A 27,916-nucleotide genomic window follows, 5' to 3' on the forward strand; every position below is an offset into this window, starting at 1 on the left:
GTGAATCTTACTCTCTATTTAATGGCAGCAACAGATTTGCAAAGGAGTAAGCACTATCAAGACGGGGGTGGCACTGTGGGTTAAACTACAAAGCCTAGGACTTGCCGATCAGAAGGTCGGTGGTTCAAATCCCCGCGACGGGGTGAGCTCCCGTTGCTCGGTCCCTGCTCCTGCCAACCTAGCAGTTCGAAAGCACACCAGTGCAAGTAGATCAATAGGTACCACTCCGGCAGGAAGGTAAATGGTGTTTCCGTGCGCTGCTCTGGTTCGCCAGAAGCGGCTTAGTCATGCTGGTCACATGACCCGGAAGCTGTACGCCGGCTCCATCGGGCAGTAAAGCAAGATGAGCGCCACAACCCCAGAGTCGGCCACGACTGGACCTAACGGTCAGGGGTCCCTTTACCTTTACCGTTTAAGCCCTGTCAAACACGGTGAGGTTTATTTCAGAGTAAGCAGGCATAGGATGATGTGTGAATTGTGTGTAGTTTGTGCCATGCCCCCCTTTCCTATTATTTCTCTCTGGGTGTGATTATTGTGTATTTCTGCTATATGGTCGTTCATAAATGCCGTATGTAATTCTTGTTTTAAATCGAAAGTCCAAACCATAGAACTTGAGAAAATGAAACGATTTTTTTATTTTTAAAAATGTGTGTTCTACCCAGTATAGAATGTTTGCTGCCTTATCCTGGAGTGATTTCACCAGCAAGTGGCTTAGGGCTTGTTGCCTTCATTCTCTTTGCCTTGACTCTCACCGTGTTTGCATTTTGATTTTTCTCCCTCGCGCACAAATGCACCCATGTTTGCATATTATGATTTCATACGTTTGGTATTACTTGAGTCTCAAAGAGCTCTCTGGTAACGTACTTAAGGGAATAAGCCAGCCTTCTTTGCTTTGGACTTGGCACGGTCAGCGATCGAGATCTCCCTCATCGAGAGTTCCCTCTTTTCCATCTTGGGCGATGGGTAATGCTTTTCCGCTTAGCGTCAACCTATGTTCCCATCAATACCTCTTAAGTGGTTGCATGAACCTGCATCTTCTGCAAGGTTGTCCCCAGGCATCTGACTGCCCAAACTTTGGACAAACGCTTGGTCTCATTTCCTGCCCTCTTCTGCCAACCAAGACTTTTGGCAATAGACCCGAGAACGATATATCTTGCACTCCAGCTGTTCCTGTTAGTACGTAGTTTCTGGTGATCCTGCCGTTTGCAAAAGGGTTCTTTTTCTTTGCAAAGATCTAGTGGCTCAGTTAGTTCAGACCATGTTGTGAAATTGAGCTCTGCTCCTTCTGCTATTATTATTACAGTATTTATCATTTATACCTCGCTTATCCGGCTGGATTTTCCCAGAAGAATTACCAGTAAAAGCACAATTAGAAGTACTTCGCCCCTCTTTTTTGCACCCCTCTTAGATTTTCCAGGGACACGGATGGTGCTGTGGTCTAAACCACAGAGCCTAGGGCTTGCCGATCAGAAAGTCGGCGGTTTGAATCCCCGCAACGGGGTGAGCTCCTGTTGCTCAGTCCCTGCTCCTGCCAACCTAGCAGTTCGAAAGCACGTCAAAGTTCAAGTAGGGAAGGTAAACAGCATTTCCGTGCACTGCTCTGGTTTCGCCAGAAGCGGCTTAGTCATGCTGGCCACATGACCTGGAAGCTGTACGCCGGCTCCCTCGGCCAATAAAGCGAGATGAGCGCCGCAACCCCAGAGTCGTCTGTGACTGGACCTAACGGTCAGGGTTCCCTTTAGATTTTCCAAGTCATGAGGCTGCCGTGATAGGAGAAGCCACAACTCTTAGGGTCTAGACAAGGGATGGGTGCTATGCCTCAGTCAGGGGTCTCCTCATAAGAGGAGGACCAGGAGCCCCTGACCTTATACCAGTCTCTGGGTAATGTGTCTGCAGTGAGGTACCAGGATCCTTCAGTGAAGTTGAGTCCAGCCTCTGACATTGATGTTCTAAGCCCAAGCAAAAGGCAGTATCCTAAACACCAGATCAAATCCTTTCCCATCTGGAGAAGTGTCCCATCCAACCTGACAACGTCCCCTTCCCTCACAAAACCTGGACTGAAAAGAGCTCCATTCACTAAGGTGCTGATCATTTTAAGCCATCACTGCAGCTTAGCCAATCAGTGATAGGCGCATCATTGCCACACATGTAATAGAATATAGACTAATAAATCTGAGCAGCATTTCTGTTGCATGTGACTAGCCCTTTCTATTAATACTTTTCATGAGATGGAATTACTAGGAAGTTTCTAATAATAAATGTGAAAATGTTCCATTATTAAATCACTTCTGTCGCCATGGTTGATCAGACTAACATTTGTGATGCTCCCGCCCGGGCGACTCACAACAGAATATTAAAAGCACAATAAAACGTCAAACATTAAAAGCTTCCCTAAACAGGGCTGCCTTCAGGTGTCTCCTAAAAGTCAGATAGTTGTTTATTTCCTTGACATCTGATGGGAGAGCGTTCCACAGGGCGGGTGCCACCACTGAGAAGGCCCTCTGCCTGGTTCCCTGTAACCTCACTTTTCGTAGGGAGGGAACCGCCAAAAGGCCCACAGAGCTGGACCTCAGTGTCTGGGCAGAACGATGGGGGTGGAGACGCTCCTTCAGGTATACTGGGCCGAGGCCGTTTAGGGGTTTCAAGGTCAGCACCAACACTTTGAATTGTGCTCAGAAACGTAAAAAGTTAAAGGTAAAGGACCCCTGACAGTTAGGTCCAGTCGTGAACGACTCTGGTGTTGCGGCACTCATCTCGCTTTACTGGCCGAGGGAGCTGACGTTTGTCCGCAGCCAGTTTTTCTGGGTCAAGTGGCCAGCATGACTAAGCCACTTCTGGCGAAACCAGAAATTTTGCTCAGTGAATAAGTAAATTTTGCTCAGTGAATAAGTGTCAAAGAGAATGGGGAGCAGGTCATGCTAACCTTGAACCATTATGAGATTATTTAAAATATGGCAAGGATTCTTGGGCAGCAGACTGGTTGGCAAAGCTTCTTCCTCCCTTCCAGGCCTGTGAATTCCTTTTGCTTTTATTGATCATTTATTGGATCCCATCTCATTCCCTTAGTACTGCCTGTCCGGACACCCAACGCTGCCATGCAACGTCCTCAAATTCAAATCGACCACCATTATGCTCGACTGTGGGCTGGATATGACCTCGACGCTCAACTTTCTGCCCCTGCCTTTGGTCCAGAGGTACGTCCCGAGGCTCCTTGCACGCTTTCCGGTTCTGCTTTCTGCTTTGTAAGCTAGATTTTGGGGAGGGAGAAGTTTAGGGGGTGAGGGCATTCTTTCTGGGAGGAAAGCTCAGAGCTGACTTGCCTGGGAAAGGAGGTTGTTTTTTTTTGAAATGAGCCCGCAGCATCGCCCGATAGCATAAATAGACTTAGTCCACTTAAAAATTCCCTTTATCAAAATAACGTCCTTTGGCTCAGTAGATGGAAAACGGTTTATGGATTTATCGATTCGGTTTTCCAGATAATTTATTCTAAGCTTCAGTAAAGTATTGCGGCAGCGGCTCAGCGCAAGTGAGGTCACAGATCTGTCATCTTTTCTGGCTTCTTCAGGCAAGGAGAGATAAATGGGAGGCAGGAGGAAAGTGCAAGCTTGCCAGGCGTATATCTCCCCCTCCCAGACACACACAGCAGCCCACCCCACAAATTAAAAAATAGATATGTTACAGGATCTTCTACATAATCAGAAAAGAAAGTGGGTCTCCCGATGGGTCCCGATTCCTGTGCGCTGGGAAATCCTTGCCACAGCTCAAACAAAGCAACTGAGATGACTGTCACGGGAGGGCAGAGGCACTCCTGGCTTATCTCTGCTCCCTGGTTGGGGCTAGTTTGCAAGGAGAGTCTCCCTTGATTAGACGCCGGCTGGCAAAGGGGCTGACTGCTGCCCAGTCTACCAGGGGGCGGGATGCAACACTTGCCCTGTCACGGGCAGCGGCAACCCATGTTACTACTGGACTACATGGGCCGTTGGCCTGATCCAACAGAGCTCTTCTTATGTGCTAAGCATGTCCCTTCAGACCATGCATGCCCTGACCTTTGGACCGTACAAGGAGATTGCTCCCACGTGGAGAGCTGCCTGTACAGATTCCTAGCTTCCTTTTTTGTGATCGTAAGTTGTTTTAAACTGTTTTTAACTGTAACATATGGGGACACAGGTGGCGCTGTGGGTTAAACCACAGAGCCTAGGACTTGCTGATCAGAAGGTTGGCGGTTCGAATCCCCATCACGGGGTGAGCTCCCCTTGCTCGGTCCCTGTTCCCTCCCACCTAGCAGTTCGAAAGCACGTCAAAATGCAAGTAGATAAATAGGTACCACTCCGGCGGGAAGGTAAACGGTGTTTTTGTGCGCTGCTCTGGTTCGCCAGAAGCGGCTTAGTCATGCTGGCCACATGACCCGGAAGCTGTACGCCGGCTCCCTCGGCCAGTAAAGCGAGATAAGCGCCGCAACCCCAGAGTCGGCCATGACTGGACCTAATGGTCAGGGGTTCCTTTACCTTTACCTAACTGTAACCTGCCCTGAGACCTTAGGGTAAAGGGTGGGTGATTAATAATAACAGATAATAATAATAATAATAATAATAATAATAATAATAATAATAATTAATACAAATAATAATTAATAGTAGTAGATGTGATCGCACCACCACCAGAACTAATTTTCCAAGGAACGTGGCTTTACTTTCGTAAGCAGCCGGTATGTGGTTCTGGGAAGCAGAATCAAAACTTCTCCTCCTGTAACAGAATCCGACTGCGGAGATGCTGAAATCCAGTCACAGGGAGGCTGTTAACCTTTCCTGTCTAGAGGAGCGTCACATTTGCTTGTTTTATTTATGTGTCGTGTCGAGCTATTTAGGATTAATCAATCACTTCATTACTCTGTCAGGAGCCCGTCGGCGAGAGTTGCTTTATTTGGGAGGCTTCTGGGAAGAGAGCCTCAATATCGCGGGAGACGTTGATTGTCCCCCCTCCCCCTCCCCTCTTGCATATTGCATCATCGAAAGGGAACATCTTGTGCTTATCGGGGAGGAGCGTAAAGTTCCTGGGCGAGCATCTCACCTCTTCATCATCTTTTCTCTTTAAAGAGTACAGTGAGAGAAAAAAAGTATTTGATCTCCTGCTAAATTTGCCCGTTTGCCCCTTGATGAAGAAATGACCAGTCCATAATTTTAATGGTAGGTTTATTGTAGCTGTGAGAGACAGAATAACAACAGGAAAAGCCCCAGAAACCCAGAAGACAAAAGTCAGAGATTGATGTGCATTATAATGAGTGAAATAAGTATTTGATGCCCTATCAACCAGCCAGATATCAGGCTACCTGGTATCTTCACTGTATGCAATGAGCTGAGATTAGAAGCACCTGCTGTAAGGGAGAGGTCTTACCTGTTATCCCAGCTCATTACAGTACCTGTATAAAATACACCTGTCAACAGGAGCTGAAAGGTTAGACTACCGCAATGTGTTGCATGGAGGGGCTGCCCTTGAAAACTGTTTGGAAGCTATTGGCTTCCCAGGATTTAAAATTTAATCCATTAATGGTAAGGCCCGGGAAGTATTAAAGCTCAGTCGTGGCTCTGTCTGGGGCTCAATATTTTCAGTTTTTAAAATCATTTTTTTATGATCTGGCTGGGTCTATTACGAGTTGCAGCCTGAAACATGTGGAGGGCACTATGTTGGAGAAAGGTGACTTGGCTGTGCTACGTTTGTGAAATGTACGTGGAGCATCAATAACTTATTTTTTAATTATTATTACTATTATTATTTTAAATTTTTATACCGCCCTATACCTGGAGGTCATATTATGTCGTTCTCTGAAAATGGGTGCTGATGTTGTCATAAAACCCCTTAACACAGCTTTTTTTTCCTTTTCTTTTCCTGTAGTCCAAGGCTATCTAAGCTCCCTGGATGGATCTTAAAAGATGGGAGCACTTTTCTAGACAAGGTAATGTACAACTGGGATTGGGTTTTTCAGCGAGCCTGGCTAATTATCCAGCACCGTTGAGCTTGGACAAACTCTGATTTAACTGGGGAGAAAAGCAAGAGCGTTGCCAAAAGCAATAGCATTTCCAGGCCAAATCCTTTGAGTCCTGCTCTTTATGATTCTTAGCCCCGTCTTTTACAAAATTAATAATAAAATATTATTATTTACAAAAAAGAATTTTTTTGCAAAAAGAATACAGTGGTACCTTGGTTCTCAAACTTAATCCATTCTGGAAGTCCGTTCCAAAACCAAAGCGTTCCAAAACCAAGGCGCGCTTTCCTATAGAAAGTAATGCAAAATGGATTAATCTGTTTCCGACTTTTAAAAACAACCCCTAAAACAGCAATTTAACATGAATTTTACTATCTAACGAGACCATTGATCCATTAAAATAAGAAAGCAATACATTGTACTGCAGTCACACAATCAATCAGTAGCTGATCTGGGTTCTGCACAGTCACAAAAACAAACAAAAAAAGAGCCGCAAAAATAAAAAGGCAAAATAAATAGCAAAAATAGACAGACCTCAGCGTAACCCTCAAAACGGAACTGTGGCACTCAAAATGGAAGTGTGGCACTCAAATTGGAAGTGTAACACTCAAAACTGAGCACGTTCGGCTTCTGAGAAAAGTTCGCTAACCAGAACACTTACTTCCAGGTTTGCAGTGTTTGGGTTCCAAGTTGTTTGGGTACCAAGGCGTTTGACAACCAAGGTAACACTGTACCTTGAAATTTCTCCCCGCCCCTCATGCTTTTCCTATGGACTCTGATGGAGACTTTGGAGGGAATGCTTAAGAAACTACCGTATTTTTTGCACCATAACACTCACTTTTTTCCTCCTAGAAAGTAAGGGGAAATGTCTGTGCGTGTTATGGAGGAAATGCCTACGGGTGGCATGCCTACGGATTTTCCTCCTCTAAAAACTATGTGCGTGTTATGGTCGGGTGCGTGTTATAGAGCAAAAAATACGGTAAGAAGTGTTTGCAGGATCAGGCCCATCTAGTCCAGCATCCTGTTGTCACAGGGAATGCACAAGTCGCGGCGTATGTTGAATCCCTGAACATTGCAAGAAGCCCCGTCAGCCGCATGGATACAATGCGTTCCACAATCGCATCGGAAGCCTCTCGGAGGCGCTGCCTGTAGTGGGCCCCTTTAATTATGAATCCTGCTGCGCTTCTTATATTGACCGTTGCGCTTGCTTAGAATGACAAATGAATTGACCAGTTCTCCACGCAGCCTGGGAGTCTGGGGTCAAAGGTGGGTGCTTTGTCATGCAAGGAGGAAGGCCCTTGTTTTTAAGACTGGAGGAGGCATTGAAATTCACCCCGTCTACCCATAATTCACCTTTTAACATAACTGGATGAGGTTAAGCGCCTCCTGCCATTTGAAGTAAGTGCTCGTTTGTTAGAACTTGCCAAAAATTGCTAGAATTTCTTAAGAGCTGAAGCCAGGGGGATACACTGTAGAGAAGGTAATGCACTGTTTGGTAAACATGCAACCTTTAACTTTGGGGGGAGCTCCCCCCCCAAAAAAAAACCCCTTTTCCCCATGTAGAGAACTGTACAGCAGCATAGTGCAAGCATCATTTGATTGCTGAGAGACATCACTGCTTTCGTTGTCTAAGCAGCCATTGCTCCAATCTCATCTCAGACCTATTTGCATGCGCAGCAACCAACTTGTCGGACGGAGCAAAGGGAGAAAGACTATTTTAACAGGCCTGGGAGAATATTAATGTGGATGTCTGGAGGAACTCGCAGGGCGGTTTCCATCTCCAAACCCGACGGACTGAAAGTACAGAATGTGGGGAAGGAAGGAAGTGCCAAGGGAAAGAGAGGTTTGGTGGAGATTTCCGGGAGAGGACAGGGCCGGCCCTGATTTTCGGCAGACCCTGAGCAAGATCTGCAGCAGTTGTCCGCTCCTGCCTGCCTCCTATGCCAGGCCTGAGGAGCGTGTCAGGATTGGCAGGTGTCCGTCCATTCAGCTACAGCCCTTTGCAATGGCCGCATGTTCGGATGCAGCTTGCGAGCTGTTTGGCCATTGCGGCCTATAAGCGCCGGCAGGTGAAGCCCAGAGTGTGGTCCTCTGCTGCCCTCGCTGTCTCCTAGCCTCGGATTTCTTCCTTTTCAGCTGAGGGTCTTCTCTCTTCTCCTCCCCTCCCATTTCCCAGGAGCTGAAAGACTGTGCTGGCCGGGCGTTTGTGGATTCCGTTCCAGAGTTCTGCTTGCCGGAGGTGAGTCTTCGCAGGATCCTGGGTGCCAAACTGTGACCACCCTACTTTTGGTCCCCAGCTGGAACCATCAAGGGGTTCTCGAACCCGCTCCTTCCCTCCATTGATTTCAAAGAGGCTTGCAGCAGTCAGAGGAGCCATCCTCTTCGCTTTGGAGAAAACACACGTTTCACGGGAGGCTCTTTTTGAAATAATGCCCAATGGATGTTCTGATCCATTTCTCAAGCCACTTACGGCTCCTGTTGCAATTTAAGGGAAAGCGGAACTGCAAACGATGGCTGTTTTTTGAACATTTATTTCGCTGCGGGCCCCTTAAGGGAGAAACAGCAGCTTACTGAACGTGCAAAATAATAACACTCTGCGCTTTATATAGTGCTTTCCAACAGGGAGCATTACATATATTATCTCGGGGATTGTCACAAACAACCCTGTAAGGTGGGCTAAAGTTTTTTTTTCTTTTCTGTGCCGTTGATTTGCCTGAGGCTGAAAGAGAGAATGGCATTCCCAAAACCTGCTGATGTTCCAGCTCCCCACCTGGCCAATATATATATATATAATTTGGACACTTGAATGCACCTCATTCCTCAGAACGAAATCATTTTGGACCTTTTTTTCTACCGGCCAAGCCTTCTCAACAGGGAGGTGGTTGGCATTCAGACACCCTCTGTTTCCATGAACTGATGGAAGTTCTTTGCTTACTATTTGCCTCACTTATCTGTCTCAGAAATTCCAGCAGCTGGTTGAACATGAGACTCTTAATCTCAGGGCTGTGGGTTCGAATCCCACTTTGGGCAAAAGGTTCCTGCATTGCAGGGGACTGGACTACAGTGGTACCTCAGGTTAAGTACTTAATTGGTTCCGGAAGTCTGTTCTTAACCTGAAGCGGACTTTCCCATTGAAAGTAATGGAAAGTGGATTGATCCGTTCCAGATGATGAAAAACACCCCCTAAAACAGCAATTTAACACGAATTTTACTGTTTCACGAGACCATTGATGCATAAAATGAAGGCAATAATCAAGGTAAAGGTAAAAGGACCCCTGACCATTAGGTCCAGTTGTGGCCGACTCTGGGGTTGCGGCGCTCATCTCGCTTTACTGGCCGAGGGAGCCAGCGTACAGCTTTCAGGTCATGTGGCCAGCATGACTAAGCCACTTCTGGCGAACCAGAGCAGCACACGGAAATACCGTTTACCTTCCCGCCAGAGAGGTACCTATTTATCTACTTGCACTTTGACGTGCTTTCGAACTGCTAGGTTGGCAGGAGCAGGGACTGAGCAACTGGAGCTCACCCCGTCACAGGGATTCGAACCGCTGACCTTCTGATCGGCAAGTCCTAGGCTCTGTGGTTTAACCCACAGCACCACCCGCATCCCAATAATCAATGTACTGTACTATAAAATAAATAAGACAGTATTTTAGATTTAAAAAAATAAACATTTATTTCTTTTCTTACGTGCACTCACTATTTGGAGGGGGCTCAGGGTCCTCTTCCACAATCACACTAGGCTTGGCTCCCGGCATTCGTGGAGGCCTCAGAGAGCTCCTGCGGCTGGAGCCTAGTCGCGGAGCCTCTGCAGGCCCCATGGACGTTGGGGCTTGGCTCCGGGCATTAGCGGAGCTGCTCTAGGCACCGCGGATGTCGGGGCTTGGTTCCCTGCATTCGCGGAGCCCTCAGACAGCTCTGTAGGCACCGCTGATGTCCGGGTTTGCCTCCAGGCAGCAGCGAGACCTCCAAGAGCTCGGACAACTTACTTCCGGGTTACAATCGTTCGTAACCCGAAAAAACGTAAGTTGAAGCATTCGTAACCCGAGGTACCACTGTACAGATTCTTACCCATCCAGGGTGCAGCTCTGCCTGCTGTCTTCCTCCCTCTCAGTCTCAGTGCTGCCCCTGCAGGACTCAGCAGGGGCGAGGAAGATGGAGGCAAACCCAGAATCAGCTGGCTTTGCTGCCTCTCAGTGTCTCTAGCGCCACCTACTGTTAGTCTCCTTGCATTCCACCCTACCAGTCCCACTGGGCGCCAGCCACCCCCAAGAGCACCTGCTTGGCATGCAGAACTCCCCAGATTTCAATCCACGACACCAGCGCTTTAAGATCAAGCAACAGGTGTGTCGGGGGGAGACGTTTCTCTGCTTGAGACGCAGAGAAGGAGACTTTCCCGAGCAAATGGGACCAAAGGTTTCCTGAGAACGTAAGGAGAGCCTGCAGGATCAGGCCAGTGGCCCACCTAGACCAGCATTCTGTTCTCACAGTGGGCAGCGAAATCAGGGCGGATTTAGGTTTGATGAGGCCCTAAGCTCCTGAAGGTAATGGGGCCCTTTATATCTCCAGCTCTCCTTTGTCAACAACAAATTGTCACTGGTTTTTTTGTGTTGAATATATGCTATATGGCAATTTATGGACCAAATGGGTATCTAAAGCCATTTGCACATAACAAATAGGAGCCTACACAACACAAAACACTGTTGCCGTATGTAGGTTTTATTTTATTTGCTTTTTATCTTATATTTTGGAAATGTACATCCAGTTTTTTTCCTTTAAATTTTGTGGGGGGCCCCAAGAGAGCAGGGCCCTAAGCTATAGCTGGTTTAGTTTATACGTAAATCAGGCACTGAGCGAGATGCCCCTATTGGGAGCCCCACCTAGCAGCTCTCTCCCTGCCTCAGACAGGAGAGGGAAAACTCATCCATCAGGCTTAGCCGCCATGGAGGGCCTTATCCTCTGTGAATCTGCCTAATCCTCTTTTCAAGACCACCTCTGTTGGTGGCCTGGCCTCCCTGACTCTGAATTGTACAGCTGGAAGGGACCCAAAGGCTCATCTTGTCAGCCCCGCGATTTCAGAGGTAGTTTTCCTGCGTACAGAAAGTCCCCGAATTCCTCTCCAGCCAAAATGAACTTCCTGGCAGGACACGGGAAGGACCGAAAGCCCAGGGAATGGAAGTGGGACGCTGCAACAAAATATTGCCATTTGGAGTGGACCTGTTTGCTCTTCCAGTCAATGAGCCATGCCATGCACTCCTCTGTGGTGCGTTCGGCAGGAGCTTGAGGCTGCCAGGGGGAGCCAGGCAATGTCCCACCCAGCAAGACCCAGGATGCCTTTAAGGTCCTGGGAGAGCTCCCAGTGTCCTGCTGTAGGCCCCACAAATAACCCAGAGATGCATTTTAAATAAAAAGACACATTCTACTCATGCAAAAACACCAGGCAGGCCCCACAAATAACCCAGAGATGCATTTTAAATAAAAGCACACATTCTACTTATGTAAAAACACGCTGATTCCCAGACCATCTGCAGGCCAGATTTAGAAGCTGATTGGGCCGGATCTGGCCCCTGGGCCTTAGTTTGCCTACCCATGGACTAGATGATCCACCACATCTTCAATTCTATGATTCCATTGCCCAGCACATGGTCTCTGGGTTGTGGGTTACGACAGATGCTCTTATTTCATTCCCCCTCCCACCCAGTTTTCTATTTTCTTTGGACTGAATGCCTCTCCCCCCACCCCCACCTCCCCTAAAAAAGCAAAAGAACCATCAGGTCATAAGTTAGCCGCCGTGGGACTTCCGTTTTTTGGAGCAGCCATGTTGACCCATTTCTCGGCTGTTACCTTCGAATCGATGGGAAGATAATTTTTCCACTTGACGACTATTGAATCCCATTAGCTGCTCCATAATAACTGAGTTAGAGGTTTAAGTTTCTGGTAAGTTTTCCAGACCAACATAATCGAGGGTTATAGCCTTACCAGTAAATATTTCCAATTACAGTTCCTGTTACGGGGATGCAAAAAATCATTTTGTCTCCTCCTCCAACCTTGGCTGACCCTACCTACCTATTCCTCTGCCTGGAGAACAGTCTGGAGAGGACAGGTTTAGTTCCAGCCCCAAAAGTGACAATTATAACCAGGCTGTTACAAGTCAAATTTATATTTGAGATTCTAGGCCTTCCTTGAGGCCTCAGGCCTTGCCTTCCAGCTGCTTCCCACCTCCCCTTCTAAAAGTTGCCGCCTCTCAGCTTTTCATCTCAGAAATCTTGGGCCCTTGGATAGAATCACAGAATCGTCAAGTTGGAAGGGACCACAAGGGTCATCTAGCCCAACCCTTTGAAATGCAGGAATATTTTGCCCAACGTGGGACTCGAACCCACAACCCGGAGAGTAAGGGTCTCACGGTCTACTTGCGATTGGACCCCAGGGTCAAACAGGCCCAAGAAGGAGGGAAACCACTCAATAGGCCCCAAAGAGCGGAAGCGAGAGCGAGACGTAGCCTGAGGAAATCTGGAGAAAAGGGAAAAGTCATGTCAGAAGCAGAGCACTGCTAGGCCCTCACTACACCCTGAGCAGTATAGTGGTCAGGGTACTGGACTAAGACCTGGGAGACCAGGGTTCGAATCCTAACACGGGAAATCCAATGATACTGAATGTTGGAAGGTTCAGGACAGGTAAAAGGAAGCATTTGTCCAAGCAATGCCATAGTTAAACTGTGGAACTCCTTGCCACAAGAGGCAGTAATGGCCACCAACCTGGATGGCTTTAGAAGAGGATTAGACCAATTCATGGAGGAGGAGAGGGCTATTGATGGCCACCAGCCTGGATGGCAACGCTCTGCCTCCGTAGTTGGGGGCAGCAGCGCTTCTGGGTACCAGTTGCTGCAAACCACAGGAGGGCGAGAGTTGCTCTTGGGTTGGAATCCTCCTTGCAGGTTTTCCACAGGCACCCGGTTGGCCACAGCGGGAGCAGGATGCTGGCCTCGATAGCCTCCTCTCCCATTCTGAGGGAGGGAGAAGACTTTTTTAGGAGGCGGCGTTTCCCAACAGCGCCTTACTGTGCCGATCACACAGGGGCCCCGGACGTATAACGGTCTATTGATCCCTGTTCCACCACTGTGCTCGCTTCCCCGCTGCCACCAACCCGTTAAAAGGTAAAGGACCCCTGACCATTAGGTCCAGTCGTGACCGACTCTGGGGTTGCGGCGCTCATCTCGCTTTATTGGCCGAGGGAGCCGGCGTACAGCTTCCGGGTCATGTGGCCAGCAGGACTAAGCTGTTTCTGGCGAACCAGAGCAGTGCACGGAAACGCCGTTTACCTTCCCGCCGGAGCGGTACCTATTTATCTACTTGCACTTTGACGTGCTTTCGAACTGCTAGGTTGGCAGGAGCAGGGACCGAGCAACGGGAGCTCACCCCGTCGCGGGGATTCGAACCGCCAACCTTCTGATCAGCAAGTCCTAGGCTCTGTGGTTTAACCCACAGCGCATCCCTAACTCTCGGGTAAAACACTGAGTCCAGACAGTTGTGAAAAGTGAACCAAAAAAACCAAGTTTATTTTACAAACATTAACAAGTTTATGGTTTCTCAGATAATATTCCTGTTGGTATCTTAACTTTAGTTTCTTTACCGGCCTATACCTTCTGAGTGCCTGGCGTGTTCTGGTCTATGGGGTCACGAAGAGTCGGACACGACTAAACGACTAAACAACAACAACAACCTTCTGACTGATTATCTCAACTGTTTGACTGACTCCTCTTAACAAATTCTCTCCCTCTCTCACACCAGACTCGCCCAACCCACAGACTTCTCTGTCTCGTCTAACTCCAGACTGTCTTCTCAGCCACCCTAACTCTAACTCTCCCAAAAACCTCTGTGCTTAAACCTAATACACAGTTAATTCTGCCCCTTGGGTTCCCATTGATTAGTCATTTTACAATTAGTTAACCCTTTCCTTATGAACCCAGTATGATGTCACACACCTAGGAGGGGAAACGCCACACTTATGCTCTCTGTTTTCAGATGGAGCTGATTGACCTGTCGACGGTGGACGTCATCCTGATCTCAAACTACCACTGCATGATGGCCTTGCCCTACATTACGGAGCACACTGGGTTCACCGGAACCGTTTACGCCACCGAGCCGACGGTGCAAATTGGCAGGTGAGGGGGGGGGGGAAAGCCTCATTTTATCTCCTCGCCTTCGGGGAAGGATGTAGAGGACGACACGGGGAAGAGGAGCGTTGCCTCTCTAATGTTCTTGAGAGGCTTTTAAGATGCAGCTGAGAGCGAGCCAAGAAAGTTCTTCTTCGCGGCTTTAAGTGTGTGCACTGCATGCTTGACTTCTTCCCGAATGTTGTGAGTCAGTTTGGGCTCCTCTGTTTGGCAGGCCTGGGCAGAGCAATTAAATGGTGCTAGACGGTGTTGCGCTCACAGAAAACCTCTGCCGCTGCTTCCATGGTGGGCAGCACAGTGTGGTGTAGTGGTTAAGAGCAGTACTCTCGTAATCTGGTGAACCAGGTTCGATTCCCCGCTCCTCCACATGCAGCTGCTGGGTGACCTTGGGCCAGTCCCACTTCTCTGAAGTCTCTCAGCCCCACTCACCTCACAGAGTGTTTGTTGTGGGGGAGGAAGGGAAAGGAGATTGTTAGCCGCTTTGAGACTCCTTTGGGTAGTGATAAAGCGGGATATCAAATCCAAACTCTTCTTCTTCTCAGCCTCACTCACCTCACAGAGTGTTTGTTGTGGGGGAGAAAGGGAAATGAGAATGTGAGCCACTTTGAGACTCCTTCAGGAAGTGATAAAGCGGGATATCAAATCCAAACTCTTCTACTCTTCGTCACCTGCCAGGGACACACTCCTTTATTTTGCAAGTTGCTAAATGCAGAATCACAGGATCGTAGAATTGGAAGGAACCCTGTGTTGGGATACTGCCAGGGAGACAAAGGCCATCACTGCCTCCACATCGACTCCGGACAATCCATCAATCTCCCGTAGATACAGTATCAGCAATTAGCGACACGAGCTCGCGGAACATAGATTGCCACATTCCTGGGCTCATGCACACTCTATCAGCAGATAATGCACACAGCGAAAGATGCACAGCAGGAGAGCATATTTACAAGTTTAATTCAGCGTTGATCAGAACAAAAAAAACATGACTGCCTGCTTCAGTGTCTTCGACACCAAGAGAGAAACGAAAGCAACAGAAAACATAAACATCCTGTGAACAGGAAATGCGCAGGCTGTGACACAAACATCCTGCTCCCTTTTAAGGTGGAACGGAAATATCCTAACACCCTGGGTGTGCTGGGCGCGGGGGTAACCCGAGCAACGTGGTCCAGGTCCAGTCCGGAATCCAAGGGTTCCACAAGGAGTCAGTCTGACAGGGCCAAGGCAGGACACGAGGCAAGAAACCAGGCAAGGTCAGGCACAGGATCACAGGCAGGTTCTGGCCAACAGCAGCATTGCTCCCACAACCTGGGACGGGGTCCAGCAGCCTTTTATCTTTGTCGGGGTAACGGCCAGTCCTGATCCCCCGGTGACTCAGGTGACTCACCTCCCTGTCTCGCCCGAAGGCGACCACTCCACCTGTGAGTACTCAGGTCTCTCCTTCTCTCAGACCTCAGTCTCTGCAGCTCAGGAGACGTCGGTGGGTTACTAGACCCAGAGGCCGCCTCAGCCTCTCCTGACCCAACCGGTAGTGGAGCAGCTGTAAGTGATGGCCCAGCTGGAGGCAACAAGGGAATCCCCGCATCTGGAGCCAGGGCAGGCTCGGGCCCCTGACTCGTCTCCACCCCCATCGTTCTGCCCAGACACTGAGGTCCAGCTCCGAGGGCCTTCTGGCGGTTCCCTCACTGTGAGAAGCCAGGCTACAGGGAACCAGGCAGAGGGCCTTCTCGATGGTGGCACCCGCCCTGTGGAACGCCCTCCCACCAGACGTCAAAGAGAAAAATAACTACCAAACTTTTAGAAGACATCTGAAGGCAGCCCTGTTTAGGGAAGCTTTTAATGTTTAATAGGTTATTGTATTTTAGTGTTTTGTTGGAAGCCGCCCAGAGTGGCTGGGGAAACCCAGCCAGATGGGCGGGGTATAAATAATATATTATTATTATTATTTACATATAAACACACACAGAGCACTGCAGCATGGCTCCCTCTCTCTCTAGCATCTGACTGGGGCAGGAATTCTAACAGTTGCTTCTCTCTGCAGGCTTCTGATGGAGGAGCTGGTCAACTTCATTGAGCGGGTGCCCAAGGCTCAGTCTGCCTCCATGTGGAAGAATAAGGAAGTGCAAAGGTAAGGATGGACACCCCCCCCTCCGCAGGGCACCTCCCTTGGGAACGGGTGCAGTTTGGTTTCTCGCCCTGCTTCTCAGCTGCCCAATCCTCAGAGCTGCTTGCATCAGTCAGGACAACATTTCCCTAACATTTTGGGGACCATTTGCCCCATTGGTTCCATAATCTCATCCCCAGTGCCCCTCTAAAGGTAAAGGGACCCCTGACCATTAGGTCCAGTCAGGACCGACTCTGGGTTGCGGCGCTCATCTCGCTTTATTGGCCGAGGGAGCCAGCGTACAGCTTCCGGGTCATGTGGCCAGCATGACTAAGCCGCTTCTGGCAAACCAGAGTAGCGCACGGAAACGCCTTTTACCTTCCCGCCGGAGTGGTACCTATTTATCTACTTGCACTTTGACGTGCTTTCGAACTGCTAGGTTGACAGGAGCAGGGACCGAGCAACGGGAGCTCACCCCGTCGCGGGGATTCGAACCGCCGACCTTCTGATCGGCAAGCCCAAGAGGCTCAGTGGTTTAGACCACAGCGCCACCCGCGTCCCTTTTAGTGCCCCTCTACTCTACCCTATAAAAAGCATTATTATTATTAGTATTAATAATTATTTTACTTTTTATACCGCTCTTCATCTGTAGATCTTGGGGCTGTTCACGGCATAAAAACACAGTGGTTTGCACGGCCCACTAAGGAAGATAATAGCACAATAAAATTCGAAACAGGGAGGATTAATTGCACATTTATTCAAAATCCAATTGGAACCATTCAGTTTAATTAACTAATTCAGCTAAATTGATGGACTCAGCCCAATGATGCCAGCTTTCCAAAGCCTGGAAGTCATTCACACCCTCCTGCTGCCCCCTTGCCTCTTAGGATACGCCCCCCCAGGTAATCCCCACCTCTAGGCAGGGGAGGGAGAGAACCACCAACTTTGGGAACCACTGACTTAGAACAACAAAATCAACAAAACCTCAGGGACCGCAGAACCTCAAGGACCACCTCTCTCCATCTGAACCTACCCAGACCCTGCAATCATCCTCTGAGGTCCTCCTTCATTTGCCTGCTCCATGTGAGGTCTGGAGGGTGGCAACATGAGAACAGGGCCTTTTCTGCAGTGGCTCCCCATCTGTGGGGTGCTCGCCCCAGGGAGGCTCGCCCGGCACCCTCATTATACACCTTTAGGTGCCAGGTGAAAACATTCCTCTTCAACCAAGTTGACATGTTACTGTGTTTTTAAATATTTTGTTGGGAGCCGCCCAGAGTGGCTGGGGCAACTCAGGCGTATAGCAAAATTATTATTATTAATAATATTTGGCTCATTGACATCCAATGCCCTCTTCAATGTGCTGTGGAAGTGGGTGGGGATTGCTGGGTTGCCTTTGTTGTTATTTTTATTATGTATTGTGTGTGTGTGTGTTTATATCATTTTCTGTTGTGAACCATCCAGAGGTCTACGGCTATAGGGCAGCATGTGGGTTAAATATACAGTCTTACCTTATGTTACGTCTGCGTCATGTTACGTTTTTTCAGGTTGCGTCCCAGGTTTTGCTGCTCGCGCATGCGCAGTAGTGCTAAATCGTGCTTCGCGCATGCGCACATGACCAAATCACGCCGCGCACCTGTGCAGATATGGCGCTTCAGGTTGTGGGCTTTTCACGTTGCGAACGGGCCTCCGGAACGGATCCCGTTTGCAACCAGAGGTACCACTGTATATTAAAAATAATAATAATGCAATAATGGGAAAAATATCACAACAAAACAGCAGAGTGGGCAAAAGCCCAAGCTTCTGAATACCGATGAACAGATAGATCTTAGAGGCCTGGGAGGACCTGAGCACAATGGGACTCTCCCCAGCGCATGGCGCATGGCACCAGTGCCTTTGAAACAGAGCATGGCCAGCGAATCTGTGACTCCATGAAGGTTTTGAGCATCTCCGCTTGGCGCTGTCAGGTCGGGTCCTCGATGTCAGCCCCGAGTCAGGCTGGCTGTGCCCAAATCGGCGCCTCTTTCCTAGGGTTGGTGAGATAGCGGCTTTTGAAAACAGGGGGCACCCCCAAGCGAGCACAATGTTAAGCAATATTAAGCATTATTTTGAGTCACCCGTGAGCCTCGTTCAGTTTGTCGATGGTGCCTCTTACCCTCTTTTCACAGCAGCCTGGAGCGTTCCCTGTGTTTATATCACTTTGCAGCTCAGACACTTCCAGCCCTGATTGGGTTGTGTGCAACTGAGCCGCTCCCTTTATTGTAGGAAACGCTGGCGCCTTTTAAACAGAAAGCTCTGCAAGGAATATACTTAGTGCATCAGGGCAGCTGATGGTTTTTACCCCATTACCGTCTGCAATCTAATGGCTGGCAACTCCAAACCCCACTGAGTTTTGGCACTGGTGTGGCTGACATTGTATTTCCCCTTTCATTCCTCCACCTCAAACAGCGGCACCTTCTGGATGATTGCCATGGAGTTGGGGTGCTTTTGTGGAGAGGATGACAGAGGGGGTGCCCTTGCTTTATCAATGTTTCTAAGCATGGTTTTATGCAGGGGTCAGCAAACTTTTTCAGCAGGGGGCCGGTCCACTGTCCCTCAGACCTTCTGGGGGCCGGACTATATTTTGGAGGGGGGATATGAATGAATTCCTATGCCCCACATATAACCCAGAGATGCATTTTAAATAAAAGGACACATTCTACTCATGTAAAAACACCAGGCAGGCCCCACAAATAACCCGGAGATGCATTTTAAATAAAAGGACACATTCTACTCATGTAAAAACGCCAGGCAGGCCCCACAAATAACCCAGAGATGCATTTTAAATAAAAGGACACATTCTACTCATGTAAAAACGCCAGGCAGGCCCCACAAATAACCCAGAGGTGCATTTTAAATAAAAGCACACATTCTACTCATATAAAAACACACTGATTCCTGAACCGTCCGCAGGCCGGAATTAGAAGGCGATTGGGCCGGATCCGGCCACCGGGCCTTAGTTTGCCTACTCATGGTTTTATGGAGATCTCTCTTATTTTAACGAAAGTGTGTCTTAAAAATTTGCAATAACTATGAGAAAACAGGCTGGCTGTTGGGTTTCCTGGGGCCTCCCATCCAAAGAGGGCACATTATTTTATTATTTTTACATTTATACGCCACCTTCTCCTCCAAGGAGCTCAAGGCATGATTCTCCCCCTCCCTCATTTTATCTCCCACAACACCCCTGCAAGGGAGGTTAGGCTGAGAGGCAGTGAGTGGCCCAAGGCCACCCAGTGAACATCATGGCTGAGCGAGGATTTGAACCCAGGTCTCTCCCAGGTCCAGTTTGACACTCTAACCATCCCCACGCACTCTGGCTCTCTTCTCCTGGCCTCTGTAGAAATTACAGGTTTTGTTCACTAGGTGAACATGGAGACATTGGCAGGAGCAATCCTCAACACTTGCTTCAGTCTCCTAAAAATTATGGAGGAGGAGGTCAGTGGCCCAACCGATTCCCCAGTAAATCAGCTCCTTTCAAACAAATGGATCGACAGAAGTTGACCGGTTTTCACAAATCATCGGAAATGGGTTGGAATGAGCTTTTGATTTAGCATCTGTTTAATATACAAAGTAAGAACCCAATTCTTCTTCCCCTCGCTGGCAGCTCTCGCTGCCTTCCTGCCTGGGCTCCTCATACTGTAAGAGATTTATGTCAAAAGAGACGGCCATCCTTTTTATGTGCCTTGACGCTGCCATTCTCGGATCTCGCTCTCCAACTTCCTTTGCAGAGAAAGGGGGGAGGTCTGCAACAATGGCAGCTTTTCCAAGGAATAAAAGCTTTTAATACTTGTGTCAAAGTTTCTGTTTGAAAAACCAGTTTCCTCCCCTTCCTTTTGCCTTCTGAGTGCTTACTCGCACAGCACACAATCTGCTCATGTTTTCCGAATCTTCCAGCACATTTTTGGTATTGGCAGTGGATATGCATATTGCAAATTGATTTCTCTTCATTAAACTACGGAACGCCCTCCCGCAGGAAGGAGTTGTGATTTCTAAAACTCAGCATGAGTTTCTCAAAAATAAGGCATGCCAGACCAATCTGATTTCTTTCTTTCTTTTTTGATGGAGTTACAAACTTGGTGGATCAGGGGAATGCTGTGGACGTAGTGTATCTTGATTTCAGTAAGGCTTTTGACAAAGTCCCTCATGATATTTTCAGGAGGAAGCTGGTAAAATGTGGGTTGAACGAGGTGACTGTTAGGTGGATTTGTAGCTGGTTGACTGACCGAACCCAAAGAGTACTCATTAATGGTTCCTTGTAACAAGTGGGGTGCTGCAGGGTTCTGTCCTGGGCCCATTGTTGTTCAACGTCTTTATAAATGACTTGAATGAAGGAATTAAGGGGATACTCATCCAATTTGCAGATGACACCAAACTGGGAGGGGTAGCTAATGCCACAGAAGGCAGAATTAGAATTCAAAATGACCTTAACGAATTGGAGAACTGGGCACAAGCAAAGAAAATGAATTTCAATAGGGACAAACGTTAGGCTCTGCACTTAGCTGAACAAAATAACACAACACGATGGCCAATAACAATGGCACTAAACACTATTTACAGTGGTACCTCAGGTTACAGATGCTTCAGGTTACAGACTCCGCTAACCCATAAATAGTACCTCGGGTTAAGAACTTTGCTTCAGGATGAGAACAGAAATCGTGCTCTGGCGGCGTGGCGGCAGCGGGAGGCCACATTAGCTAAAGTGGTGCTTCAGGTTAAGAACAGTTTCAGGTTAAGAATGGACCTCTGGAACGAATTAAGTTCTTAATCCGAGGTACCACTGTATAAAGGGTAAAGGGGACCCCTGACCATTAGGTCCAGTCGTGGCCAACTCTGGGGTTGCGGTGCTCATCTCACTTTATTGGCCAAGGGAGCCGGCATACAGCTTCCGGGTCTGATGGCCAGCATGACTAAGCCGCTTCTGGCGAACCAGAGTAGCACACGGAAACACCGTTTCCCTTCCCGCCGGAGCGGTGCCTATTTATCTACTTGCACTTTGACATGCTTTCGAACTGCTAGGTTGGCAGGAGCAGGGACCGAGCAACGGGAGCTCACCCCGTCGCGGGAATTCGAACCGCCAACCTTCTGGTTGGCAAGTTCTAGGCTCTGTGGTTTAGACCACAGCACCACCCGCGTCCCTTGTACTACTCTATAGACTAATACAAATGATCAGAAATTGCAACCAAAGTCTCTAAATCTTCACCAGTCGCGGTAGAACAATTCAAAAGTTCGATATATACATAGTCTGTCACCAAATGTCACCGAAACAGAGTTAGGCTCTGCACTTAGGCAGGAAGAACCAGATGCACAAATATAGGATGGGGAACACCTGGCTTACTGGCAGTACACGTGAAAAGGATCTAGGGGTCTTGGTGGACCTATGTGTGCCCAGAGTCTTGGCGCATTGCTGAGCCTGATCCAGTCTTCCTCTGTCTCCAGGCTGCTTCCCACCCCTTTGAAAGACGCGGTCGAAGTCGCCATGTGGAGACGGTGCTACAATATGCAGGAAGTGAACTCGGCGCTCAGTAAGATCCAGCTGGTGGGGTATTCCCAGAAAATAGTGAGTATCCGTGGTCACGTCCTGCTTTTTGTGGGATGCGGGAGGCGTGGTAAGGTGGTCACCTGCCCTGTGACCTGATGGCGAAGGGCAGGTAGCAAATCTGAAAAGATGCGTAAAAAGGTCAGAGGAGCTTTAAATCATAAAATATATGGAGGATGGAAAATACTTAAGGAATATATAAGATTATATTGTACAAACAATACCATAATAGCAGAACTGGAGTGATACCTGTAAACAAGAATGAGCAAAACAAATACTTTAGTGGAATACATGAAAAAGGATATAATGTAAAGCTGTGCGATAAAAATATGATTATATAAACAGTATAATAAGGACGATTGGAAGTTTTTTGCGTAATTTTTTTATTCGATGGATATGATTCTGTATAAATTTTCTTTTTTTTTAAATCTTTTTATCTTCTTTTTTCTTATTCTTATGTCTTGATGGGTTGTTTTTTTTCTGTATTCAATACCTTTATACTTACCTTTGTTGTGAATAATCATTCGTGTCTGTATTTTAAACCAATAAAGATTTAACATGAAAAAGAAAATATGCGTAAAATAAAATCGTACGCCGGGAAATACTTTCTGGAATTCTTCCAAGTGTTGTTTTTCTCTGTCCAACAGGAGCTTTTCGGTGCAGTCCAGGTCTCCCCTCTCAGTTCCGGTTATGCCCTAGGCAGCTCCAACTGGATCATCCAGTCGCATTATGAGAAAGTTTCCTACGTCTCGGGATCCTCGCTCCTCACGACGCACCCGCAGGTATGACGCCCTCCCAGAACTCTGAGGCTTCGAATTCCATAAGGGTTGACGTTCTCCTTCCTCAACACAGTTTATCTACAGCGCATGCGCGACTCCACAGCTCCTTGATCTCGTGCAGCAGGAGTGAGCCTGTTTGATTGGCTTTCAGTCCCTTCCAGGGCCAGATTTAGCTTTGATGAGGCCCTCAGCTACTGAAGGTCACGGGGCCCTTTATATGTCCAGCTGACCTTTGTCAGCAACAAATTGTCGCTGGTTTTTGTGTTGAATATATGCTATACAGTAATTTATAGACCTAAAGCCATTTGCACATACAACCAGTCCATGCAGAATGTAAAGGTAAAGGACTCCTGACAGTTAAGTCCAGTCACAAACCAATCTGGGGTTGCGGCGCTCATCTTGCTTTACTGGCCAAGGGAGCCAGCATTTGACCACAGACAGCTTCCAGGTCATGTGGCCAGCATGACTAAGCTGCTTCTGGCGAACCAGAGCAGCGCACAGAAACGCCATTTACCTTCCCGCCGGAGCGGTACCTATTTATCTCCTTGCACTTTGATGTGCTTTCAAACTGCTAGGTTGACAGGAGCAGGGACTGAGCAATGGGAGCTCACCCCGTCGTGGGGATTTGAACCACCTTCCTTCTGATCGGCAAGCCCTAGGCTCTGTGGTTTAACCCACAGCGCCACCTGCATCCCTATGCAGAATGTAGGCACCCTATATATAGAAATTAGGAAACCAGTGATATTTTAGGGAGCAGGATAGCAGGCGGGGCCCATGACTTACATCAGGGGCAAACTTTTTCAGCAGGGGGCCGGTCCACTGTCCCTCAGACCTTGTGGGGGGCGGACTATATTTTGAAGACAAAAAAAATGAACGAATTCCTGTGCCCCACAAATAGCCCAGAGATGCATTTTAAATAAAAGCACACATTCTACTCATGTAAAAACACCAGGCAGGGTCCACAAATAACCCAGAAATGCATTTTAAATAAAAGGACACATTCCAATCATGTAAAAACATGCTGATTCCTGAACCGTCCGGGAGTCGGATTTAGAAGGCGATTGGGCCAGATCCAGCCCCTAGGCCTTAGTTTGCCTACCCATAACTTACATCATAGGAGCCTACACAACACAAAACACTGTTGCTGTATGTAGGTTTTATTTTATTTGGTTTTTTATCTTATATTTTGGAAATGTACATCCAGGTTTTTCCCTTTAAATTTTTTTGGGGTCCCCAAGAGAGTAAGACCCACAGCTATAACTTGTTTAGCTTATACGTAAATCCGGTACCTGTCATCTGCTACTAGCAGAGGCAGACGCGCAGCACTTTGCAAAGCAGGCATCGCATTCCCACTCCCCCCTCCTCAAGAAACCAGCACATGTCGTCTTTCCCACTTCCATGAGGAGGTCCTGCAGCAGAAGAGGCAGGGGCAAGAAAGTCCTAGAATCGTAGAGTTGTACAGTTGGAGGGAACCCATAAGGTCATCCAGTCCAACCCCTTTGTTGTTGTTTAGTCGTTTAGTCGTGTCCGACTCTTCTTGACCCCGTGGACCAGAGCACGCCAGGCACTCCTGTCTTCCACTGCCTCCCGCAGTTGGGTCAAACTCATGCTGGTAGCTTCGAGAACACTGTCCAACCATCTCGTCCTCTGCTGTCCCCTTCTCCTTGTGCCCTCCATCTTTCCCAACATCAGGGTCTTTTCCAGGGAGTCTTCTCATGAGGTGGCCAAAGTCTTGGAGCCTCAGCTTCAGGATCTGTCCTTCCCGTGAGCACTCAGGGCTGATTTCCTTCAGAATGGATCGGTTTGATCTTCTTGCAGTCCATGGGACTCTCAAGAGTCTCCTCCAGCACCAGAATTCAAAAGCATCCATTCTTCGGCGATCAGCCTTCTTTATAGTCCTGCTCTCACTTCCATACATCACTACTGGGAAAACCATAGCTTTAACTATACGGACCTTTGTCGGCAAGGTGGTGTCTCTGCTTTTTAAGATGTTGTCTAGGTTTCTCATTGCTTTTCTCCCAAGAAGCAGGCATCTTTTAATTTCATAACTGCTGTCACCATCTGCAGTGATCATGGAGCCCAAGAAAGTAAAATCTCTCACTGCCTCCCTTTCTTCCCCTTCTATTTGCCAGGAGGTAATGGGACCAGTGGCCATGATCTTAGTCCAACCCCTTACAATGCAGGAATCACAGACCTGCTCTGTGAGGGAAATTCTGGTTTAGTTCCTAGGATCCAGCCTTGTATCATTATAATGTTACTGAATCATAGAAACGTGGAATTGTAGAGTTGTAGGGGACGCGAGTAGCGCTGTGGGTTAAACCACAAAGCCTAGGACTTGCCAATCAGAAGGTTGGTGGTTTGAATCCCCACGACGGTGTGAGCTCCCATTGCTCGGTCCCTGCTCCGGCCAACCTAGCAGTTCAAAAGCACGTCAAAGTGCAAGTAGATAAATAGGTACCACTCCGGGGGGAAGGTAAACGGCGTTTCCGTGCGCTGCTCTGGTTCGCCAGAAGTGGCTTAGTCATGCTGGCCACATGACCTGGAAGCTGTACGCCGGCTCCCTCGGCCAATAAAGCAAGATGAGCGCCGCAACCCCAGAGTCATCCACGACTGGACCTAGTGGTCAGGGGTCCCTTTACCTTTACCTAGAGGACCTCCAGAGTCATCTAGTCTAACCCCCGGCCATGCAGGAATCACAGCTAAAGCATCCCTGAGACATGGCCTTCCAACTTCTGCAAGAAAGGAGAGTCCACCACCTTCTCAAGGAGTCCTTTTAAAACCTTTTAATGTAATCCTTTTGATGTAACCTGAGCCCACTGCAAAATGTCAAAAAAGAGATTACGGGTCCTGCTTTTTCGTTAAGAAAAACAACCTTTTTGCATATTAATAACAGGCCAGGTATTATTAATGCGATTGCCTTCCCAGTTTAAGGCACCTATGAAAGCCCCACATATTCTCTGCGCCTGCTTCCCTTCTCTCCCCCTTTTTATTTATTATTCAAACGCCACATATTTCAACTCCGCAATATCTGAAGGCAGCTTCCAGGCTACATCTATATCGCCCCTTGAATTATCTTTTTTCTCGAAGGGATGATGGCTTAACTGGCTGCCAACTCGTCCACCCCGCTTGTCTAAGGGCAAACTCTTCAAAGTGCTATAGATGTAATTTCCAGTAAATTAATTCTCACAAGATCCATAATTTCCCTCCACGCCCCCCCTCCCCATAGAAAGACAGCTACATCTTTGGAGGGCTGATGGATTCGGCAGGCAGAGCTCTGAGCTACAATCCCCAACTGCGGCAGACTAGGGAAAGGAGTCGTGCCCAGTTTTTGCCCTTGGGTTTATTTCTTTTAGGGCAAAAGGTGTGATTTGGCAGAGCGGTTGGGGCATCCAAACCGGTCCTGCCTCTTTCCTTTCTCCTTCACTTTTTCATAGAGTGTTCCCCACCCTCTTGCACCTGTACCAGCAATGGGGGGGGCAGGTTTTGCCTTTCTAGAGCCGGTCAGTTTCTATAAGAGAGACAGCAGTTGCCTAGTGGTTAGAGTCCCGGACTAGGACCCGGGAGACCAGGGTTCGAATTCCCCGCTTGGCTACGAATCTCGCTGGCTGACCTTAGGGACAGTCGTGCTGGCCCTTAGCCTAACCTACCTCGCAGGGTTGTTGCAGGGAATTACCGTATTTTTTGCTCTATAAGACTCACTTTTTCCCTCCTAAAAAGTAAGGGGAAATGTGTGTGCATCTTATGGAGCGAATGCAGGCTGCGCAGCTATCCCAGAAGCCAGAACAGCAAGAGGGATCACTGCTTTCACTGCGCAGCCATCCCTCTTGTTGTTCTGGCTTCTGAGATTCAGAATATTTTTTTTCTTGTTTTCCTCCTCCAAAAACTAGATGCGTCTTATGGTCTGGTGCGTCTTATAGAGCGAAAAATACGGTAAATGAGGGAGCAAGCCGCTTTGAACTCCGTGGAGGAAAAAAGAGGGGGGATAGAAATGCAAAAACAGAGTCTAGTCTCCACCCAGACAAGGAAAAGGCTATATCAGAGTCGAAGGACACAATCCAGACGTCTCCATCACCGCAAATGTGTCTGGTTCTTGTTTTGAAAAGCCTTCTAGGCTGAAGTTTCCATGTTCTGCTGCAGGAAGAAGCCTAGCGCAAGGGGATTCTTCAGCTGCGGTTCCTGTGTCACGGGGTTGGACTAGATGACCATGGGGGTGCCCTTCCAAGCCTACAACTCTTGTGTTTCTAAGGAAGGCTAGAGAACCAGTGTAGCTGGGAGTGGAGAGAGAGAGAGAGAGAGACCTCTGAGCGAGCTTTCAAAAAAAACACAACACAGACAAATGAAATGCCTGTCATCTGAAAATGCCAATAAGACAGTAAAAGTAATATTGAACCTGCCCGTGGAAAATATATGTAACGATTATGCCGGTATTCAATAGTCATAATTTCATCTTCCGTTTGAGTCGAGGGGGGCTGGCATTGATTCACTGGGTCTGCTGCGCAGAGGATAACTTTGAAAGACTTTGGGCCAAACTTCTGATCGGCTCTCCCTTCAACCTCCCTGCAGATGTCAAAGTCAGGCTTTCTTTCCTGAGCCAAGAGTCTTTATTTTTCTGCCCCTGTGCTGCTGAGTGGTATTATTATTGTGTTTTTATACTGTAAACCACCCTGTGACCCTCAGATGAAGGGCGGTAATAATAATAATAATAATAATAATAATAATAATAATAATAATAATAATTTTTTATTTATACCCCGCTCTTCCCAGTTCAGAAAACCGGGCTCAGGGCGGCTAACAACAAATTAATTAAACAACACTTAATTGTTGCAACAAAAAAACCCAGCATAAAATACAGTATAAAACGTGAATAACAATAAATTCAGAATTCAAAAGTCAATTTAGGGGGGGAAATCCATCCAATAAACATTAGATGATCACCAGGGCTAGCTGGCTAAATTAGTTCTGTTTGGGCCAGCGAGGAGACCAGGGGAGAATTAGCTGTGGGATCCCAGAGCGGGTAATCTTCATAAAAAGGGGAGGGAAGGAAGGGGAATAAAAGATATTTTATTTTAGAGGCAACGGGGTTTTGTGCCAAAATTAAACAAACAGGCTGTGCCTATGAGCGTGCAATTGATTATGTTTCTGGAGCGGATTTAGCACAAGAGACGGTCTTTTTCAATGTAGCCCCCCAGATATGGAGCACTCTCCCCAGTGAAGACCCGCCTTACACCTGGCCAAGACTTTCCCCTTTCCCCCAGGCATTTGGTGAACTGTGATGGCTGAGACTCATAGAATTGTAGAGTTGGAAGGGAAC

At 48.0% G+C, this 27,916-nt stretch overlaps 1 protein-coding gene and 1 long non-coding RNA gene across 2 annotated transcripts in view; one reads left to right on the forward strand and one right to left on the reverse strand.

Moving 5' to 3' along the window:
* LOC310758799 overlaps positions 1-13,817 on the reverse strand; it is a 155,413-nt gene extending 141,596 nt beyond the window's left edge. The window contains exon 1 of the long non-coding RNA XR_014545918.1: positions 13,805-13,817. This is a non-coding gene — a long non-coding RNA (uncharacterized lncRNA). The remainder of the gene's footprint in view (positions 1-13,804) is intronic.
* The window catches only part of INTS9 (integrator complex subunit 9), a 63,046-nt gene that overhangs the window by 3,071 nt on the left and 32,059 nt on the right, over positions 1-27,916 (forward strand). The window contains exons 2-8 of the mRNA XM_083605164.1: positions 3,067-3,194; positions 5,890-5,950; positions 8,157-8,219; positions 14,002-14,141; positions 16,192-16,278; positions 21,727-21,847; positions 22,474-22,608. Of these exons, the coding sequence (XP_083461290.1) occupies positions 3,067-3,194; positions 5,890-5,950; positions 8,157-8,219; positions 14,002-14,141; positions 16,192-16,278; positions 21,727-21,847; positions 22,474-22,608 (735 nt within the window). The remainder of the gene's footprint in view (positions 1-3,066; positions 3,195-5,889; positions 5,951-8,156; positions 8,220-14,001; positions 14,142-16,191; positions 16,279-21,726; positions 21,848-22,473; positions 22,609-27,916) is intronic.

The sequence above is a fragment of the Podarcis filfolensis genome (assembly GCF_964270895.1).
Source record: "Podarcis filfolensis genome assembly, chromosome: 3".
Classification (NCBI taxonomy): Eukaryota; Metazoa; Chordata; class Lepidosauria; order Squamata; family Lacertidae; genus Podarcis; species Podarcis filfolensis.